Source organism: Amia ocellicauda, chromosome 6, assembly GCF_036373705.1.
Source record: "Amia ocellicauda isolate fAmiCal2 chromosome 6, fAmiCal2.hap1, whole genome shotgun sequence".
Classification (NCBI taxonomy): domain Eukaryota; kingdom Metazoa; phylum Chordata; class Actinopteri; order Amiiformes; family Amiidae; genus Amia; species Amia ocellicauda.
The window spans coordinates 29089917-29111826 of NC_089855.1; the positions used below are offsets into that span (position 1 = coordinate 29089917).

At 37.8% G+C, this 21910-nt stretch overlaps 3 protein-coding genes across 4 annotated transcripts; 2 read left to right on the forward strand and 1 right to left on the reverse strand.

Moving 5' to 3' along the window:
• The first annotated feature begins 3608 nt into the window (after positions 1 to 3608).
• LOC136751795 (putative defense protein 3) lies at positions 3609 to 7190 on the forward strand. Its single transcript, XM_066707571.1, has 5 exons — positions 3609 to 3925; positions 4367 to 4482; positions 4806 to 4918; positions 5844 to 5908; positions 6306 to 7190. The coding sequence occupies exons 1-5, from the start codon at positions 3715 to 3717 to the stop codon at positions 6389 to 6391; spliced, it is 591 nt and encodes a 196-aa protein (XP_066563668.1). The 5' UTR covers positions 3609 to 3714; the 3' UTR covers positions 6392 to 7190.
• Positions 7191 to 7901: 711 nt separating this feature from the next.
• Positions 7902 to 19232, forward strand: upf3a (UPF3A regulator of nonsense mediated mRNA decay). 2 transcript variants are annotated; one of them, XM_066706785.1, is made up of 11 exons: positions 7902 to 8073; positions 9495 to 9601; positions 9978 to 10084; positions 10319 to 10417; positions 10629 to 10739; positions 11315 to 11370; positions 11832 to 11990; positions 14172 to 14323; positions 14799 to 15093; positions 16356 to 16433; positions 17729 to 19232. In XM_066706785.1, exons 1-11 carry the CDS (start codon positions 7933 to 7935, stop codon positions 17891 to 17893), a joined length of 1470 nt encoding a protein of 489 aa, XP_066562882.1. In that variant the 5' UTR covers positions 7902 to 7932; the 3' UTR covers positions 17894 to 19232. The 2 variants fall into 2 exon arrangements, with proteins under 2 accessions (XP_066562882.1, XP_066562884.1); XM_066706787.1 differs by lacking the exon at positions 16356 to 16433.
• On the reverse strand, positions 18871 to 21806 carry LOC136751300 (F-box only protein 36-like). Its single transcript, XM_066706789.1, has 4 exons — positions 21171 to 21806; positions 20565 to 20673; positions 19704 to 19876; positions 18871 to 19479 (listed from the first exon to the last, which is right to left on the reverse strand). The coding sequence occupies exons 1-4, from the start codon at positions 21264 to 21266 to the stop codon at positions 19300 to 19302; spliced, it is 558 nt and encodes a 185-aa protein (XP_066562886.1). The 5' UTR covers positions 21267 to 21806; the 3' UTR covers positions 18871 to 19299.
• Positions 21807 to 21910: the final 104 nt, after the last annotated feature.

Below are 21910 nucleotides of genomic sequence, written 5' to 3' on the forward strand. Positions count from 1 at the left end.
TGAAATTCAGCCAATGCCAGTGTGTGTGTGTTGTATAAATATGTTCAATATTTTCCCTATATTTGGTTATCATTTTAAGATGGCAAAGCTCTTAAATAGTCCAGATTGTGACCTAATTTAAACAGAAAGTGGGAATTAATTTCACAGCACTTATTTGATTTGGTTACTGCATAACTAATTACCTGGTTCTCTATTCCCAGGGCCATCTAAACATTGTTAACAGCCCCTTCCCCCTCTCAACCCTAAACAATGCAGCAGATTTTTATAATTGAAACCTTTTCTACATGCAGCTCCACTTCAGGTGGTCTGACGTTGATGCCGAAATGTCTCTTTGGAGAGCACTTACGTCAGAGTTCCCCCACCCTTCATAGACCTGCTGAGGGGAAAAGGGGGGAGATCAGTAGCCGGAGTAACCGTGGGAGTACGCTCTGTAGCCTCCTTGCTATTCCTGCTGCTGTGTGACAGAGATTCGACCATCTGAGGCTGATGGAGAGGCCACGATGGGCTGCACTCCGTCGAAGTCCAAAGCCACCTACACCCATGACAAAGTCTGGAGGGATTTTGACACCTGCTCGACGCTGGTTTCCAGTCTCAAAAGCTCGGTGTCGACGCCTGAAAGACCATCTCCTCGGCTCTGTCTGGACACCAGCAATCTTAAGCAGACTTTTCTGAGTGGTAAGCGTCTTGTGTCTGCTTCTGACTGGCAGCAGAACCCCAGGAAATAAATGTGTTTGCTGTGTGTTTTGGTTAATCTGTTTTCAAGAGACTTAATAGGCCACCGTGCTTTAGAGAGAGATTGAATCATCATATATTGCCCAACACCACATGGACAAGGAGCAGTCATTTAATCAAACTAGAAAATGAAAATGTGACTTTCACTAGGAAAAGGGAAGGTTTCAAAGAGAACTGTACCGATTGGGACTTCAATCTATTTTACAAATTTTTTCCATTATAAGGAAATTAAATAAATATTATTGACTTTGCAAGTAACGTTGCTTTACTAATAATCCTCAAAAAAGGTAACAATTGACAATAGTGGGCAACCATTCTTAATGTGTGAATCCCACAGGAATAATGAATGTGTGTCTCAGGCACTGTCAGTGAGTTCTGACTTTGACCCCAGGTAGGACCAATAGGATAGACCAATCCTAGTCTGCATCCCTGACCCTAACCTTGTTATACTGTGTGATCAAGAAGTGCTGCCCATTACTGTAAGCTGTGACTCTCAAAATAACCACATAATCCTCCTCCTCATCGTGATTGTGCACTGATTGTGTGTCCTGGTTTAGTGCCTACCCGGGACTATCACGGTAGGACCCTCAGCCAGCCGAGCAGCCCCGACGTGTGGAGTACCTTCAGCAGCCCGAGTGCGGCCAGTCCTCTCTGTCAGCCCCGGCCGAGCATCAAGCCCAGCAGCAGCGACAGCGACTCCTCCGACAGTGAGACCCCCTCCACCAAAAGACGGTAGCAGCAGCACGACCACAGCCCCTACTGCCTACCTCTGCTTACCACCAAACCCTGTAGGCGACACTTTCAACGACGCTTTCATCGCTGTCAGTGAGTCTCAATGCAATATCTGACCGCAATTTGTATTTCTGCCACTTGCATTTGCAGTAAATACCTCAATTGTAAAATTTAAACACCTGCGATATTACATGCATGCGTTTAAACGAACAATTTAAGCAAATGATTGCCTTGTGGCACTGTTGTGTGACTTGTCGTCACAGACAAAACTGTCAACTCATTTTTAATAATGGTATTTTGTAACAGTTATCAATATTTGCGTATTATTGTAGCTGTTTTATTAACTTAGCCATTTGACTAGATTAGCAAGGGGGTGTATAATTTACCTTGATTTATTTGCAGTCCAAAACAGTCAACACTTCAATTCTATTCATTTCCCTAATTTTTTTTTTTTTTTTTACAGATCAGTTGACCTAAATTGCTTGAAAAAGTATAGCATTTCCCCCTATTTAAATAGCAATACTACTTCTGCTGAACTGAGTACATTTGTATTTCTATATGCATTTTACATTTCTATAGTGTGACTTTTCTATTTGCAAAGTTCTGTGCATTTGTATTATGAGATTTTTATTTTATGAGGTCTTCCCGGAGAAGCCTGGTTTAATAGTTTCAAATGAACACTTATTTTCAATAGTCAGGTAATCCTAGCATAGGCTTTTCCATACTGTGCTGTGTCATATAAGTGTATACAATTGTGCAGAAGATTGTGTTTATGTCTGTGTGTCATTTTAATTTTCTTACTGTTCATTGAATATACACATTGGATAAAGACGTCTGCTAATGAATAAATAATAACACTATTATCATTATTTATAGGTTAAGAATCGTATAAGATATAAGAAATATATACTCCACACATCTGAATATGAAAGCAGGTTATTCTTTTATTTATGTTATTTAAAGACACGTTTCATATTACTCAGTGGATTTGGAATTCAAAGTAAACGATCTATAAATGCAATTTATACCAATATCTGTTTAATACATCAATGTTGGTCAAAATGTTGGCCCAGTCTTTGAAGTTCTGGTGATGCAGATCCATGCTTGTGGTGCAAGGATTATACCAGGACACACTCGTGATGAACAGCTTGTATTTACTAAAAAGTTACTGGTCCATTTCAGTTGAAAGAAATGTCTGTACACTTGCCAACAGTGTTCCTTTCCCTTTGGGCTACACCCACAATATGATTACAAAATATATATATATATATATATATATATATATATATATATATATATATATATATATATATATATATATTGTACATTTCTCTATACTGTGCTGTATGTAAAGTATGAACATATTTAGGTGAATCGGCAGTGGTTTTCGAAATGTACTTGTAAACTGTTTGCATGACAAATCTGTTCCTTGTTTAAAGTAAATTGAGAAAATATTAAATTATTAAAAAGTAATTAAAGTACTTGAATGTAAGTCATACAATATGTGATTTAGATTCAAAATCCTTTTTTTTAAATGTGTGCAATCAACATAGTTCTGCTTTTCTATAAAATAATAATAATAAAGTATTACATCAAGTTCCTGGTTGTGTAAAAACATGTTTAAATATTGTACAATAATATGCAGCTATTTTGGTGTCATGGTTTTGGATTAGGAAAACATGTTTTATTATTATTAAATAGATGGATTTTATGGATTTTACATCATGTAGCCTAATCTGTTAAATCAACTATATCAAATGAGATGAGGATGTTTATTTGTTAATAGTTAAATTGCTATTTCAGATATTACATTGATTTTAATCTCCCCTACTGAGCAGGACATCTCACAGCAGCAATCACTATTCAAATGTTTAAAAAATAAACATGTTTTTGCTAAGAACTCACTAGATAGATTATTTAACTTAAAAAAACAACAACATGTCCCATTCCCATATATCATACTATTAAACCCATAGGACAGAAGAAAGGGTTAAAGTAGAATAAATCTAGTCACAAGATATTCTGCAAGTCATTTCATGTTACCTTCCTGGAAACTCAACTTTTTCTCGCAGCTCTGACCAACGCTTTTCCTCTTTGTGCCTGATTAATATTTCAATGGTTAGTCACACCTGATGAGGACGTCTTGCAGTATCCAGTTGCAGGTATAAAAACAGTCTTTATGGGAGATCAGGTTGCTTTAACACAGACATCGAAAGCAGACAGTACAGACACTAGTTTACACTCACAGAAATGAATAGAATGGAGGTTAAGAGTCAAACTGCGCTCTTCTTGCTATTGCTCTGCTGGGTGGTCGCAATACTGTCCTATCCCACTGGAGCCCCTGTGGGTCAATGTGTGATGATGACTCCAAACCATTCCAACGCGACCCTCTCCAACATGTCTTCTCCCTACTCAGTAACTGTGAATGCATCTACATACGTGCTCGGAGGCATTATAAAAGGTATGTGTGTGTTTGCTTGTTTATATATTCATGGTATTCTGTCACATATATATCTTGTTATTGTAGGGTTTATTTTTAACCCTTTGGTGCACAAATATTCCACTGCTTAATGTATCATTTACATATAAATATACTTCAAACAAATGTGTTTGTTAATAGTAGTACAACACATTTTATGTTCAATTTTAATGCAGGAGCTGTGTATAGGTATTCGGAGGAACACAGACAATTGTATGGAACGCAATCTAACATAAACTATAAAAATACACAAAATGTGTCCTTAAGCACAATGCGTAACGTGTAAAAACAATAACATTGTCTATAACGTATTTAAACGTCTTAAAAAAGTTTTCAGAAAACTATAATACAATTATTACGATTATTTGAAATTATATATGTCAGATTATTTGTTGATTTATTGATTTATCTATTTATTCCTAGTGTACATAAATTCATCAGTCCCCTATAGAGGTATTTTGCTGGAGGCTAGGGATGTCAACACTTCTGCCATTGTTGGCACTTGGAAAGATCTATCAACTAATACAAAAACATTAAATGTAAGTCTCATTAATTCACTATTAAATTACTCTGTGTCTTGCATGTTTTTTTTTTTTTTTTTTTTTTTTTAAGATTAAGATATACATTTTCCTTAGGATACTATTGAAATTACTTTTGCTTGTAATCCCACCACAAATTATGTATGCAGCTTTATGACATGTAGGCTATCTGAACTGGTTAAACACAATTTGTACATGTTCATATTTTTTTCATGCACAATTACTATTATTCTCTTATACTTTGCTGCATTTAATGTTTGTAACAGTGTATAATGATAGTTTGTTACATTGTTTTCACTAAACAATTTTGATTTCTTTTAAAGTGTGGACTTGGAACCAATAACGCAGTAACTCATTGCAATAATACAGATAAATCTGGGTTGGTTTATACCTGGGTGGCCCCTGCAAAAAATGGCCCTAACAAAGTTGTATTCATGTAAGTACTGCAACTGTTTACTGGCACAGAATGATAAGTGTGGGCAGAAGCAACTGAATCGGATTATAGTAAAGAAATAAAGCTGATGGGAGAAGTTGGGTGAGCAAATATTGGGCCTACTTTGACAACTGTACAACAGCGCCCCCTGTGGTTTGGTAGATTATTGTCAGCCTGCACCAATTGGTCCTCTTAGTAATCCATTAATTCAGCTGTGTACACTGTGGCTTCACCGAGCACAGTTTAGAGTTGAACATTAGAAAGATGAAAGACAGGAGGTCAATTGGCCCATCTTCATTTCAAGACTAAAGAGATTCCTGCTATATTCATCAAACCATCCTTTGAGACCAGGGATTTATGGCAAGCCAAATTATCATTTAGAGATATCTCTAAATGCATTTAAAGATATCTTCAAATGATTTAGAGATATCTGCAAACGATTTAGAGGTATCTAAATAAGGTGCTTTTTAAAGATATCTCTAAATGATTTGCAGATATCTTTAAATCATTTAGAGATATATGCAAATCATTTAGAGATATCTTTAAATGACTTCCTGTATATTGGCTGAGATTATCACTTCCTGTTTCCTTATTCAGTTACATAGAAATGAATGAACAAGTTAACAGGAAGTGATAATCTTGGGCTACATACAGGAAGTCATTTGAAGATATCTCTAAATGATTTGATATGGTGAGCAATAACAAATATGTCTAGAAGACATAATACATTTAAAATCTAGCAAAGTTAACAAATAAAATCACAGTATCTGCAAGTTAGTTATATGGATATCAGCTATAAAGTCAAGTTAGACATAAAATAAGATACATCTTCTCAATGTTTTTATTTTAAATAAATGTTTATTTTTTCCAGTGGATAGGTTTTTTCTTCTTCTTTATAAGAAATACATTTTCTTTTCATTGCAATCAGGGCTACTGTTGTCAAAATAAGGGTAGAATACTGGATTGAACTCAAATCTTCAGAGCTAACATTAGGTAAGTATACTCTCTAGAGAATTTATTTTTCAAAGGAGACAAGCAACAGTACATGGTGACAACCCCATGGTGACTTAATTTCTATATTAAGCCTTATTTCAGTGAGCCCATCCCTGCAAAGAGTATATCCCATACCTTGAACAGAAAGTGCAAAACAAGAGAATATACCTTAATAATGTGTGTGGACCTTTCTGGCAGATATATGTAAGCACTGTGTTTGTAAACCTGTATTACTCCTTTTTTATTGTGGGATTACTTTAAATCCTGTCCCTCCCATCAACCCAACATCAAAGAATAGGATGATATTATATTATTATATATGTTTTCAGTTAATATGAATATATGATTAAATAAATAATGATTAAATGGTTAAAAGTGGATTTTTGTTGTATTTCAGCTACCACTGGAGCGGCCTTTGGGCTGAAAAGCAGTGCCTTTGTTACTTTGTCACTGTTGTCATTGGGTCTTGTCCATTTTCTCTGATTTTCCCTTCCTGTGTATGGAGTGGATCCCTTCACTTCTCTCTCTAGCCTAGAGGATAAATGTACTCAATTTACAGCTTTAGTTTAGTGAGATAAAGATTCTATCCATGTGTTAAATTCACCTCTTTGATCTAGTTTGTCTACTTCCTAGATAGTTTATGAATATCATTGACATCACACATTTTGCACAAATAACTCCTACACAAGAATGTGTCCAACCCTATGGCATTTTGATTCCCCTCTTCTGTAACGGAGTTGTGGATGTCTTGTGGCAATGTGCAATATTTATTGCTATAATAATTAATTATATATATATATATTTTTTCTATTTAAAATGGGTTTTAGGAAATGCCTTCTTTTAAAAAAAAACTACCAATCTTCTACCTTTTATTTAAATAATTTTGATATGGTTTTGCTGCAGCTTTTCTGTATTAATTTGACAGGTACTTCCGTATATTAATATATATATATATATATATATATATATATATATATATATATATATATATATATATATATATTAGCCGCACAAAAGAAGAACTTTATAAAGAAGGAGGAGTGTGTTGTAGATTTAACCTTTTTATAACATTCTTGGAAAACGTATTTTCTTCAATTGTTTGTGTGCTATGTCTTGTTTTGTTTAACGACTAGTTTGACAATGCCTCTTGTAAGATGAGTTGGAAAACAGCTATTGTAAATAGGTGAATTGTCTTCATCTGTTTATTTAACTTTCATTAATATTTACCTAATGTTTTCATGTTGGTATGTTTTCCTTTGTTATTCAAAAATAAACAGTTTCTCTTAAATTCTGCCTTTGTGTGTCTTCTGTTATTAGCCACAATGATGAAATAATACTCATAAAGTGGAATGATTGGCACCTTTCTGTCATAGAACTATTGGAAGTATTTTAATATACGTATGGTAGAGACCAAGGTATTGCTTTTATTTAAATTGTCCAACATAATTCATAACAGAAATATTAGAAGCTGAAACGATATTTTAACAGGTGTTTTCAATTAACATGACATTATGATTATTATGATTATGATTATTATGATTATTATTAAATGAATAGTATGAGTAGTTTTAAATTAAGGTACAACATACCTGCAATACCTACATAACACTTGCCGATAAAAACTAGTTTGCATGTAACCTTTAAAATATGTAATTCAGCATTGAAAGCACTGCCAGCTAATATCTAGCCAGTGTCGGTGCTAGCATAGTTGGGGCCCTAATTTTTGAAATGTATTATTTACAATAAATCTGATGCTTAAAACAACAATTGTGGATCCCTCACATTAGGGCCCCCCAGGCCTTCTCGGGGCCCTAAGCAACCCTAGTCTGCTTATAGCTGACACTGGTCCTGTATGTGGCACAGACGCACGTCACAAAGCCTTTGATGAAATGCCCCTGATGTGCGGTAATGTCACACAAACACAGTCAGTGGGATCTTGTGAGGCTCGGCTGCCCGCTCAAATCTCGCGGTACTTGGCCTCAGTTCTCGCGAGCGGGGCTGTCACCCTGACCGCGGACAGAGAAATGAGGTCCGAGAAGGAGTTGCTGACCGGCGGCCGGGAGAGGAGGATCGTCGAAATACAGTTCAGGGACTTGCCGAGGGACCAGGACGGAATCCCGACCAACACGAAGCACAAGGAAGAGAAAAAAGAGGTCTTCACAAAGGTATTCAGGGCGGTGTTGGGACTGTTTTTAAGCGCAGTACAGTAGGAGGCATGGACATGGAGGCGAAGCCGGGGATCAGCACCACAGACAGCGACGCTGCGGTCAGTGGGGCAGCCGGGCACAGCCGGGCACAGCCGGGCACATTGAGGCGAGGGCAGCTGTGCAACTTAATGTTGAATATATACGTCAAAAGACAAAAAAGCAGTTGTGTAGTATAGCTGACGCGCTTGGGTGACTGATTTGTATGTGAAATGTTCACTATAGTATGTGCCTTTGAAATAAGCAGCGCAGCTAGGCATAGCGATGTTTCACTTTCTGCTTCAAATGATTCTGCATTGTAGAGCTTTTTCCCAGTTTTTCTATCAGTATGAGCGAGAAAAAACCCCAATCAACAAATAAGTAAATAAATGGGGCACGCGAACAAGCTCAAATATCGCCTGGACGGATGTGCGGTGATGCACACATTGGCACTTGGTTGTTGATGCATGTCCTTATCTACAGAAAACACAATGGCTTACTATTGCATTGATATGTGATGGTGATAATGAGGATTAATATTCATACAATGGCATGTTATGTAATAGCCTGACCACGTGTTCCCAAGAAAACATTGCGAAGCGGCGAGACAGAGCTTTTGTGATAACAGAAACTCAATTGCGTGACCTTGTCAGTATTGGATTCTTTACTGGGATTATAACTAGAAATCAAGAGACATGTGACACTGGAGAATTAGGGACGGGGAGCCATTGCTTGATAATATGACGAGACTCCTAAATAAATATTATCAAAGCATACTGCAGTTTTTCAAAGGGGAGACCGGTGGCTCAATAATACTTGCCCCATTATGATTATCAGAGGGCCATTTGGGGATTTCAGGTGTTTGAGGTCGGTAGTGTCTTTTAATTATCCTTCTAAAAGTGTTATCAGTTGAACCTGATTGAACAATTGAACCATTGCTGACTAAGCAAGTGAGGATTGAAGACAGCCCAACTCCCTGCAGGACTGTATTGTTTTTTAAGTTTATATTCCCTAGTCACTCATTTCAGAAGTATGCTGCCAAAGATATTTAGCTGTAAGGTCACAAATAAGAAATAAATGGCTACCAAAAGTGGGGATCGCAGATAACTTCTTATTTGACTGATTGTGTTGTGATGGTCAAGTTGGTATGCTTGGATTTATTGTTGCCTTTATGTGTATAGTTATCTTGAATCTACAATGAACCATCAATATATAAGGACAAAGCAGATATTAAAAAAGTATAAATTCAGACATAAATATCCCTCTTGAGTATAGAATCAATAACTGAGCCGATAATCCCCTTAAAGCTTTACTGAGCAAAGTAATAATAGCTATCATTGTAATAGTATTAATAATTGTAGCTATTTTAATGAGCTTCGAACCTACACTAACATATTTTACAGGTGGTTATTCGGCGCCTCCCTCCTAATCTGTCAAAGGAACAGCTTGAAGATCAACTGAATCCTTTACCTGCGTATGACTATTTTGAATTCTTTTCAGCTGATCAAAGGTAAAATTCAAAATGATTCTGTCTATCAGGAAGTTTGAGTAACATGACAGTGGTCCTTTTGTGACATCTGATTGTGTTAGGCAGTGCTAGTGGGGTTTGCTTTCATGCTTGGGTGTCACTTTTTAAAGCAGGCTTAATATTTGTCAGTCTAATGGTACAGTTTGGTAAATATACATACTGTTTATCTAAGAAGCAGGCCAATAAACTGCAAAGCATATTCATTGTTACATTGTCAGATACAAAAACTACTTAAACATGATGTATATGAAATTGGTTCTGCTCATATGGCTGGTTATATATTTTCAGAAGTATTACTTAGGAGAGCTAGTTGAGAAAGGAATTGTGTATAATGCATTTCACATTTTTTGTCTTGCAGCCTTTATCCACACCTTTTCTCCAGAGCTTACATTAATTTTAAGAACCCTGAAGACATTGTTCTCTTTAGAGACCGCTTTGATGGATACGTTTTCATTGATAACAAAGGTAATCCTTTGCCTAATTATAAGGCAATTAACTCGTTGTGCGTACCAATTAACTGCATTGTGTGAACTGATTTCATAATGTAATTGGCTCAAGTACCGTGCTTTGACTAGTTGATGTTTCAGTTGTATTCTAGAAAGAACAGCCATCTTAACAGACAAGCAAACCTAAACACACCTTCTGTGTTTCACCAAAACAGTAATGCTGGGGTCACTAACACAGGTTTTTTTTATTCAGGTCAGGAATATCCTGCTGTCGTAGAATTTGCACCTTTTCAAAAAGTTTCAAAGAAGAAGCTTAAAAAGAAAGATGCCAAAGCCGGCAGTATTGAAGAAGGTATTTATGGATTTCTTTGCCCTCTTTAATTGTTTATCATAGGAACAGCTTAGTACTGGTTTCAAATTGAAATAGCATTTGCTATCATTGACAATATTCCTCTCTAATTGTAATTAACAATTCAAAATGCTTTAGAAGCCGTGCTCCTTGTGGTTGAACTTGTCCCCTTCTTGTTGGTATATATGAAATTATGTTGTTGCCTTTCCTTCAGATCCTGAATACAAAAAGTTTTTGGAAAATTATTGTGGCGATGAGGAGAAGGCCACAGCCAATCCCGAGACACTGCTGGGAGAAATCGAAGCAAAGACCAGAGAGCTCATAGGTAAGTGATTTTTTTCTTTTCAAGGCAATTGTGACAGGGAGCAGAGGACACAGAGACTTCAGATTTAGCTGACAGGTGTTTTTATTCAACACCTTTACGCTGTGGATAACAACAAAGTAAATCAATTATATCCTCCTCATGGAAGAGTCTTCAAAATCCCTGGAGGGGTTCTAAATAAATAACAAAAGAAAGGCAAATGAACAAAACAGACATTGGGGATGTCTCTATGACGCTTTAGAGGATTTCTCTGACAGTAGATGTCTGGGTAGCTTGATATTTCAGCAACACAATCGTGATGAGTACAACAAAGAGTTCAAAGGACAGACACATACGCTTCACTCACCAGCCCTTAGGAGTCAAGCCTCACATGAGGAAATAGTGGGGTTAGCGAAATTGTACAGTATCAGGAGCATAATTACTCATTATGAGGACAATAATCATAATGTATTCCAAGGATTTTTGTTTTTTCTAGGCTTTGTAACAGAACATTCCATGACTAAAACACTTGACCACCCAGCACTACACAAATGCAATGCTCCTAGTGAAAAAACATGTATATGGTTATTTTTTTACAGCTAAAAGAACAACACCACTTCTGGAATACATAAAAAATAAGAAACTAGAAAAACAGGTAGGAACATGTGTATCTCTTCACTGATCTATATCTATCTCTTTCTCCCTCTCTCTCTTTCTCTCTCTTTATATATGCAGTAATTTCTTGTATCAAAATTATAGTATAAGAAGTCGATTGTGCTAATAACAATGCATATTAATTATTTTAAAATAATCTGATAATTTATTAATTAGACTTGGTTCCAGCACTATTAGTAATAACATGCATTTTGAATGTCGCCCACCATGTCAGGAGATTCCACCATCATTCTATGCCTTCTTAAATGGATTTGAATACCTTACACAATCAAACCTGAAAAATAGAACATTAATCAAGACACTGCTCAATCCCATAGCAGGTTGTTGAAAGGTATCCATGCGCTTGCAAAAGGTAACCAGATCTAACTGCCCTCTTGTGCTGTAGCCAAAGACAGCGCAATCATGCACGGGCAGTTTAAAAACAGCTGCCTCATTTTGTAGAGAATCAGGGAGGAGAAGAGAGAGGAGAGACGTCGCAGAGAGCTGGAGAAGAAGCGCCTGAGGGAGGAGGAGAAGAGAAAGCGTAGGGAGGAAGAAAGACGTAAACGCAAGGAGGTCGAGAAGCAGAAGAAGCTGGCAGAGAAGGAAATTAAGATCAAGGTCTCATTTTATCTTTTTCTAGCGGGGATTATAGGCTGAAAATCAAACAACGTATCGTGCTGCTGAATGCGTGAGCGAGCCAGCCAACAGCATCTGCAATAATTACAGCCCATCTTTCGTGGTTTAGAGTGTGTAGTATCGATTCAAGGAATGCTGTCAGCTTTGATGCATATGCCATTCGGGCAGGAAATAGGTGTAACAGGTTGCAGATTTCCTTAATACAATAATCACACCCGTTACTTTCAGATAGGGATTATCCTGGTTCCTTTGATAATGTAGTATCAGGAAAATAAATCTCCTTAATGTAATAAGTGCCTAAAATATATGTATACAGTTTGGTCCATCAATATTTGGACAGTGACACAATTGTCATCATTTTGTACACCACCACAATGGATTTGAAAGGAAACAATCAAGATGTGCTTTAAGTGTAGACTTTCATCTTTAATTTTTATATGTGGTCCCCCCCATTTTAGGGGCTCAAAAGTAATTGGACAAACTAACATAATCATTAATTAAATTGTGAGTTTCAATACTTGGTTGCAAATCCTTTGCAGTCAATGACTGCCTGAAGTCTGGAACCCATAGACATCAGCAGATGCTGGGTTTCTTCCCTGGTGATGCTCTGCCAGGCCTGCACTGCAGCTGTCTTTAGTTCCTGCATTATGCCTTCAGCAAGTGAAATGCTGCTCAATTGGATTCAGGTCAGGTGATTGACTTGATCATTGCAGAACATTCCACTTCTTCACCTTAAAAAAGTCTTGGGTTGTTTTCACAGTATGCTTCAGGTAATTTTCCATCTGCACTGTGAAGTGCTGTCCAATGAGTTTTGAAGCATTTGGCTGAATCTGAGCAGATAATATAGCCCTAGACACTTCATAATTCATCCTGCTGCTTTTGTCAGCTGTCACATCATCAATAAATACAGGGGAACCAGTTCCCTTGGCAGCCATACATGCCCATGCCATAACATGCTTCACAGATGAGGTGGTATGCTCCGGATCATGAGCAGTTCCTTCCCGTCTCCATACTCTTCTCTTCCCATCATTCTGGTACAAGTTGATCTTTGTCTCATCTGTCCATAGGATGTTGTTCCAGAACTGTACAGGGTTCTTTAGATGTTTTTTGGCAAACTCTAATCTGGTCTTCCTGTTTCTTGTTTACATCTTGTGGTAAACCCTCTGTATTTACTCTGGTGAAGTCTTCTCTCGATTGTTGACTTTGACACAGACATGCCTACCTCCTGGAGGCTGCTCTTGATCTGGCCAACTGTTGTGAAGGGGTTTTTCCTCACCAGGGAAATAATTCTTCTGTCATCCACCACAGTTGTTTTCTGTGGTGTTCTGGGCCTTTTGGTGTTCCTGAGCTCACCAGTGTGTTCTTTCTTTTTAAGAATGTACCACGTAGCTGATTTAGCAACACCAAATGTTTTTGCTCTCTCTATCTGATTGGTTTGTATTGATTTATAAGGCAAAACTGAAGGCAAAATACCCAAAGAATAAGCAGGAATTAAAGACAGCTGAGGTACAGGCCTGGCAGAGCATCACCAGGGAAGAAACCCAGCATCTGCTGATGTCTATGGGTTCCAGACTTCAGGCAGTCATTGACTGCAAAGGATTTGCAACCAAGTATTGAAACTCACAATTTAACTCATGATTATGTTAGTTTGTCCAAATACTTTTGAGCCCCTAAAACTGGGGGGAACACATATACAAATTGGTGTAATTCCTACACCATTCACCCAATTTGGATGTAACTAATCTCAAAATAAAGATGAAAGTCTACTTTTAAAACATATCTTGATTGTTTCACAAATGCATTGTGGTGGCGTATAGAGCCAAAATGATGACAGTTGTGTCACTGTCCAAATATTTATGGACCTAACTGTATGTCTGTTAGTATGTGATATTGAAATATCAAATGTGTTCTGCTTTAATTTGTCTGAGTCTGTTATTTGTGCCAGTGTCTATTCTTTTGAGAGTAATGTTTGTTTACTTCAACCCTAACTGGAACATCCTATAGGCCTTAAACATATATTTTTTTTAAATACATACATATCATGCTAGTTTATAAGAAACCAATAATGTAGTCAACATGAGATGAAACCCTAAATCAATGATGTATGTGGCTCATTTTAAAAGTTAAACATTACATGGTTATGGTGTTTAAATTTCTCCCCAGCTCCTAAAAAAGCCTGAGAAAGAGGATGATGTGGACACAGACAGGCTGAAGGAAAAGGGAGACAGTGGAGACACTGAGAAGAGCAAATGGGGTAAATCCTCTTTATCTGGACACATGAAAATGAAACACCCAGACAAAGATTCAAAAGACAAGTAAGAAGCTTTCTATTTTCAAACCTGGACATACTGCTGTAGTTGACTAAAATCTGAAAAACCAAATCAAAACTTTGATCCCTCCACAAATCACAAATTTCAAAGTTGTAACTGTGTCACATTTTGATTTGTAAATAGTTGCGTTAGATTAAGCTGCGATAGGTTGCAGATTTGTGCTTTGCGTTGTGAAGAAGCTAATATAGAAAGAAGTAGCAGAGATCATAACTGTTGCAACTGTTTACATCCCATGTTAAGCCATTCCATTAAGCCATTAAGTAATTGTAGTCAACAAGTTCCTTTGTTATATTTTGTCTTGTGAAAGATCACTATAAAACCAAGTGTCGGCCTCCTGTTTCAAATCAGTAACAGAGCAACAGTGTTTCCACAGTCAAACTGGTAGTGTAAAGCTGTAATATCATAAGAGGCCCAGTTTAGGGTATGAGAGTAATTCAGTATCTCCACCCTGCCCGCACAGAGCGCATGCCGACAGCGACCGAGAGCAACGTGAGCACGGGAGGAGGCTGCGGGAGAAGGATCCTGACCGGCAGAGAGGCCGAGACGAGGAGCGCCGGAGGCAGAGGCACCACTACGAGTTCGACAAGTTCATGCGGCGCAAAGAGGAGACCAAGTGGGGCAAGGGATACTGTCAGGACCGAGCCAAGAAGGACGGGCACAGCAGCTACTCCTACTGCGGAGACCTGGGAGACAAACTGGGCAAGGACGACCGGGCTGACGACATGGGGTCCAGGAAGGAGCGCATACGCAACAAGGTGAGCAAGACAGGGCCGAGCCGTGACGTAGATTAGTTTTCGTTTGATTTGTTTTGTTTGAAGAAGGATGACATTGAAGACTTTAATGAAAGTGTAATTCACACCAATTCACCAGTAATCACAATTGGTGATGCTTTCCTGGTGTCCATGCTGCAGTTTAGGATGGGGGCATATATTTTACATTTTTGTTTCTGCCTGTGCCAACTAGGTGGTAAAGAAACAATTCACTGTATTGTTTTATTTTCAAAATACTGAGTAAACCCTTGGTAACAGTATTGCTTTTGTTTATTTGTTCTGTTTGGGTTAGGGGGTACATGTCGTCAAATGTCGTCAGCCCGGTCGTCCTTGCCCAGTTTGTCTCCCAGGTCTCCGCAGTAGGAGTAGCTGCTGTGCCCATCCTTTTTTTTTTGGGGGGGGGGGGGGGGGGGGGGGGGCGGTAATAATTGCCAGGATTTAGGCAGCTATATTAATTTACGAAGGCTGGCGTTGATTTTAACAACCACTGAAATATGAAAATTAATATGGAAAATAAACATTCAGAGGATTATAGGATTGAAAATCCAATGACACTGAGCCAGTTTACAGTACAATGACATTAATCTTGCCATTTTTATACCCAGGCTGTAGCTGAGTATTGGTTTTAACCTGCTTCAAATTGCCTGGAATCACACTTATAAAATACTCTTCCACTCTTGCTATCAATAAGGGCAGATTTGTTTTATAATGATTGTGTTCTTATTATTGCTCTACACTTGCTTGTTCATGCTTGTTTTCATTTTCCATATGGTAGTAGTCAGGTAAGAAGCAACAGAATACAAAAACAAATGCATGATTAGCATGTTAATTGGGTTTGGAGACCATAGCAATAGGTTTGAGGTCTACAGAAAATGTCTTTGTTTTTTAACTGTTTACGTAATCAGATATATCGTAGTTGAATTCTGAGAATGTTTAATGAATGTAGCAGGGAAATATATATATATATATATATATATATATATACATTTATAATATATGTAGACAAGAATCGATATTAATGTCTAATAAAGTTAGGCATTGTCACAAATGTCACCCCTCCATTATTCCCTCTACTGACTCCATACATGTGGCAAATGGAAGAAACTCTGTACCTAGTGTCAGCCAAACCAATTTGTTGTGTTATTAGTTGTACGCTGCATTTCAGCACATCTCTGTTAAGCCGGTTTAGCTTGAATCAAACTATGGCTGCAGTGAGCTGAAATTGATGGACGGCCCGTGTTTCTCAGTCTGTGTTAGTGCATCAAGAGAAAAGGACCTCCCACTCAGAGGGGCGTGACGTGATAGGAGGGGCTCTGCCAGTGAAGGTACAGCTAGCTTTCGAGCTCTCGAACCCAGGGGAGGGAATGGCCTTATGCGTCGAGGGGAGGCTCCATCCAGGGAATTGCCTGATTTTGACAGCAAAAGCCAAAGGAAAGACCTATGATAAACCCAGCAGACACAATTGACTTCCTTCCCCCTTCCTTTAGTCTCCAAAAGCTTACAAATAGATTTGAGTATCCCTCGAGCAGTGGAGTGCGCAGCTCTGGTCCTGGAGGTTGGGCAGGTGGAAAGACAACCTAAAAACACTGCAGCCCTCCATCACCGCTCTGCACCCCTTGCCCTGAAGAACATCGTATATATGTGGTCTGGGGATACAATAGGCACGGAATTAAACAGAAAAAACATATTTAACAATAAGAGTCTTACGAAGAGAAGACATTGGGGGACAGGACCACTATGCAACATTTTTTGTACTTTCTCCTCTTGGAAGGGATATATGAAAAAAAGTAATGGGTATCGTGTCATTCTGTTATACAAAACCCATACGATCGTTGCATTGACCGCAAGCAGAATATGCTGTGCCCTAGTCTTATCATATTTCTCCCCTAGCTCTTTTGTAATTCTGCGAATGGTTCCTTGTTCCATGTTCTGATGAGGGAAGCCATATGTATTCCTTAGATATGAATCAACCAAAGCTTTACTGCTGTCTTTTGCTGTCAATAAAAATGGCATTTGCATCATTTGACATATAGTCCTACATTGTAAAATGGGAACAATGAAGTATTGAGTGGCATTTCTTGTTAAGTAAAATCAAAAACCACTCAAATGTGACACATAAGTGAAACTAATTAACCTATAGTGAGCAGTGCATGGTCTTTACCTACACACTGGCTGACTCCATTATCATGCTGCTTGCAGGGTCAGCTTGGGGAGGGTTGTGCACTGCCAATACTTCCCATTGACATAGGCTGGGGTGTGAAAGGGAATGTATATTATGTTTCAGGGGCTATCAGTGTTGAACACCATAAACACACACCAATAAGAACGGAGAAGAGCGCTGATATGACATAAAATGGCACATGTGGTAAGGGCCGACACATGCTTATAGGTCTTAACCACACTTCAGTTTTCCACACTTCTGTGTTTAATTGAATCATTAAAAAACAAACACTGAAGGCAGGAATTTGTAATTGAACATTAGTAGGCATCGTCTCCTTGGCTTGGCAGTGTACATGATAGCACTCCCATCGGACACTGTGTTGTGCAAACGGGGCATTTTTATTTATGATGGAGTGTGTTGTTTCTTTTTCTTTCTTGTCTTCGCCTCCTTTTGGGCCAGGACCGCCCCGCTATGCAACTGTACCAGCCCGGGGCCCGGAGTCGCACCCGAGTCGGATCTGGAGGCAAATCCTATGACTGCTCCAACGTCTCTCCAGAGGACACCGGGGACAGGAAGTACGATCTAGCAACAGGAACCGGATCGGAGAAGAGTGGGGACGAGTAGTGACAAGCTGCATGCGGTCCTGCGCGTGAGGAATTTTACTGTATTTGTTCCCGACATTCTCCTGATGTTTTTGGAGAAGAATAGTTCCTAAATACTATGGCACCTTTTTCTGTTCGTTTTCCTTTTTTACATATTGTTAAAATTGTAAAGACCATCAAATGAATTTAACGCTTGTGACGTTCAATTCAGTTTGGATGAATGCACCGTGCTGTGTAGCTACAGATAAAACTTTTTCAGCCGTGTTTGAGCTTAGTGCCAGATGTCACTCACTGCCTGATAAGTTTACTGTTTTTATTTGTAGACGAGACTAAAAGAATATACATTGTTTTATACTGAAAGTGCACTTAAACTGCACACCTAAACTGTATCTGCCACCTGCCTATTGACATTGAATACCTCATCATTTAGTAAGATGTTATTATACATGTATTTTGTAGTGTATGGCAACTAATTCCATTAGAATGTAGATAAATATATGTTTATACATTTAAGATATAACTATTTATCAGAAAGAAGATATATAGTGAAAAAATTATGTATTGAAAAATATATATCTATTATGGTATTGCATTGCTGGCTAGGTAATTTACAGTATATATTTTAAAACAGTATGTACATATGTAATGTTTATGTCATGAAAATACATCAACGTATTTATTTTTGACTTTTGATTTTTCTGCGCAAAATTATTTTTCCTGTGTGTTGCCCTTTCAAAAGTTAATATTGTTCACATTTTTATATCTTGTAATATACATATAGTATTATTATATCTTGTAATATTGTGTTGTTTTTGTTTTGTACAGACATTCTCTTGTTTGATTCAATTTGAGTGAAAGTGTGTGTGGGGATATGATTGGCCGAAGAATGGAAAAGTCTGGTCACTAACAGACAGTATTGCTCTCTTTAGATGATATGAACAAAATGTTTGTATTTTGGGTTATCACCACAGTCTATAGATGAAGAAAGAAAGTCCAGTATTTTACAGTTGTAGCTCAAATTTGTATTTTCTACATAGGGGATACAATTTAAATTTTGAATAGAGCTATATCATTTGACAGATATCTTTTTATCTTTGAAGCATGGGTTTTAATTGACTGAAATGTGTAATATGCCATTATGTTCACATTACAATTAGATCCCGTTATTAGCAATATTCATTCCATAGTTTTTTTATTTTTCCCCACGAATACCAAAACCATTTGATAAAATACAATAACACGACGAAGTATTTTAGCACGCACAATGAAGTGATGTAATTGTATTCTGTTTAAGGCTTGTCTAATCCGATTTCCACTCAGTCACTGTCAACAAAGTGCAAAATAAACATCTTGGACTATGATCGAGTTTGTACCTTCTCATCTGTGGGTTCCAGTGTAAAGCTCTGTTGGTGTCACTGGCTAGTTTAGTTAAAAGTATCCCGTGGTGCTCTTTCTCCTCTGCTGTCTGGATTTGTTCAGGAGAGCACGGCGTCTGCGGAAAACCAGCAGCTTCTGTTGGATTGCCGGACTCAATCCTTCCAGCGGCGCACTGCCTGTGCCACAGCGAACTCGCTCAGCTTGCTCCCAAAACCCATCGCTGTTGCACACCTGAGATTGGAAAACACGATCCTGCATTAGCCGCAGATGGCTCCTTTACTTTGAAAACATGCCAATTCCTCAAGTGTGTAAATCTTTTATAACTTGAGGTTTACTCCTTAGTCTGATGTCAACTCTCCTTATCCCTCCGAATCTGACCTCTGAAGTCTATACTACTGTTTGGATCATGTTGCCCTTTCTCATTTTCAGTGATAACAACAATACAACATCATTACCTGTTGAAGTCTTGTGCAAGTCCTAGAAATACTCTTAACATCCTCCCAACTGAGAAATGATAGGATGCATATGATTAGACTTTCAGGCAGCCGCACAAGATAGTCATAGTGCTGTTGACAGAGATTCACAATATACTCCAGCGTCTCTGGCCCAAACACTCTTTTTATTGTACCTGCACGAAGACAAAGGCAAATACAGTAGGGTTAAAAAATGAGCCACAGTGTTTGAAAAGTTATTTATTGTTAGGTTTCAAATTGGAATAGGAATGGAATGGAGCTGGTGCATAAAAATGAACAAATCCCCAGGATGCAGTCTGGCTCAGAAAAGGGCGTTTCAATAATTTACTGCATTTCCTATCGTTGAGCATCGTCTGAAGTGCCGATGTAAGAGAGAAGTGGATTCTGGATCGGGGAATGGAATTGAATGCATCTGATCTGAATATTGTATGTGTGGAAGGCTGAATCTCCATGACGATATTAGCATCACACATGTTTTAGATGTTGCTAAACAAGCTCATTCAGGTATATTCTTGTTGCCTGCTAATACACAAGAGGCACATTTCTGATGTGCCCAGGCATGCCTACAAAGCACCCATTTATTGATTTATTGAAACCCTTAACATGTCTTATACAGTCACTATATATTGAGGAAGTAAGAGCAAAATAAACACTCTAATAAATGATGCATTGTTTTTGTGATGAAGCGTTGCAGTAAATCAGTTTACCACAGAGCAGAGAACAAAAGAGGTGGTTGAAGAGTTAAAACACATTGGCAATGGGTTCTTTTTTTGTAATGCAGTTTTTTCTTGTCGTCTATGATCCTGATTCTTGTAAAAATACATACTCTTTTAGCTCACATACCCTGCATTTGGTTGTCAACCAGAAGTTCCCGGTGTGACTTCCTGTCCTCTCCTGGGAGGGCTCGTGCATTTTTGCAGGGGTTGGTCACCTTCCACACTCTCAGCACTACCTGACACCAGACAGGGACCCCAGAGGTTACCTGCATTTGCTTCCGTTTCTCTCAGATTCATATTAGTCAGTTAGGGTCAATATATGATATTAAATCATACTACGGTTTAATATCAGTAAACTGATAATGGTGCTTTCAGCATAGTAAACAAAATGCCTCTTAATGTACATTCAATAGACATAACTTGTATACTGTTGCTATCTTGACTAGGCAACATTTGACACTGTGGAACATGTAATCACCTACCCTTTAGAAAAATATGATATATCTTATGGAACATTTGGAATAGCCTTCGAATACAATCTTTAAGGTCCTTTTTTAATTTCTATGCATAAGTGCAACACTAGGTATGATCATATAAACTTAGATACATGCATACATACATAAATACAAACATACATATATAGATAATTATAAAGTACATATGTGTCTTCTCATATTTGTACTATTAAATACAATAGCAATACTAGCAATAATACAAATAATAATAATAATACCTCTTCCTTTGAGACTTTCAGATGGTAGTAGTCCTTGCTTGGTGGAGGAGCCTGCAGGCTAATCTCACACAGACTGTCCTGCAGTAAAGATGCCATGCTTTGCCCAGGCTGTAGTGAGAAGCCACACAAGTCTTTAGTCTGTTACTAGGAGTGTTATCTGAAGGGTCAGTGCACTTCAGCCCAGCACACACACTCCTTCTGAGCTATTGAAGTTTGTAGTACACTGCAGCCTGCCAATGTGCAGTACTGCAACAAAGTGAGGCACAAACACCACTTTTTGTTCGATTTTCTTAAATTCTGCAAATCATTTGAATCGCAATCTATCTCAATCTCTTATGAATGCATTTTTATGAATGGTTTATGTATTTTATATGAATATATATGAATATAGCTATATTGTAAACGTGGTGATCCCTATGGAGCACGCCTTGTTCTAACAAGAAACCAATCGGCTGGAATCTGTATAATTTCCTCGAAGCTAAATGAATGTTTAGCAAACTCAGAAAAGATATAATATACAATTAAAAAAGAATAATTAAGTTCAGATAAAGTGACAAAATTAGTCACTGAATGATATTGCTTTAAATTAAATTTAAAAACATTAAAATACAACTGTAAATATATTGCTTTTACCATACAAAAAACTATATAAAATAAATATATTTAACTTGTATATAAAAATTGAAACTGTGTATGTAAATATAACAGAACCGTAACAGCTTCGAACAGCGAATTGGAAA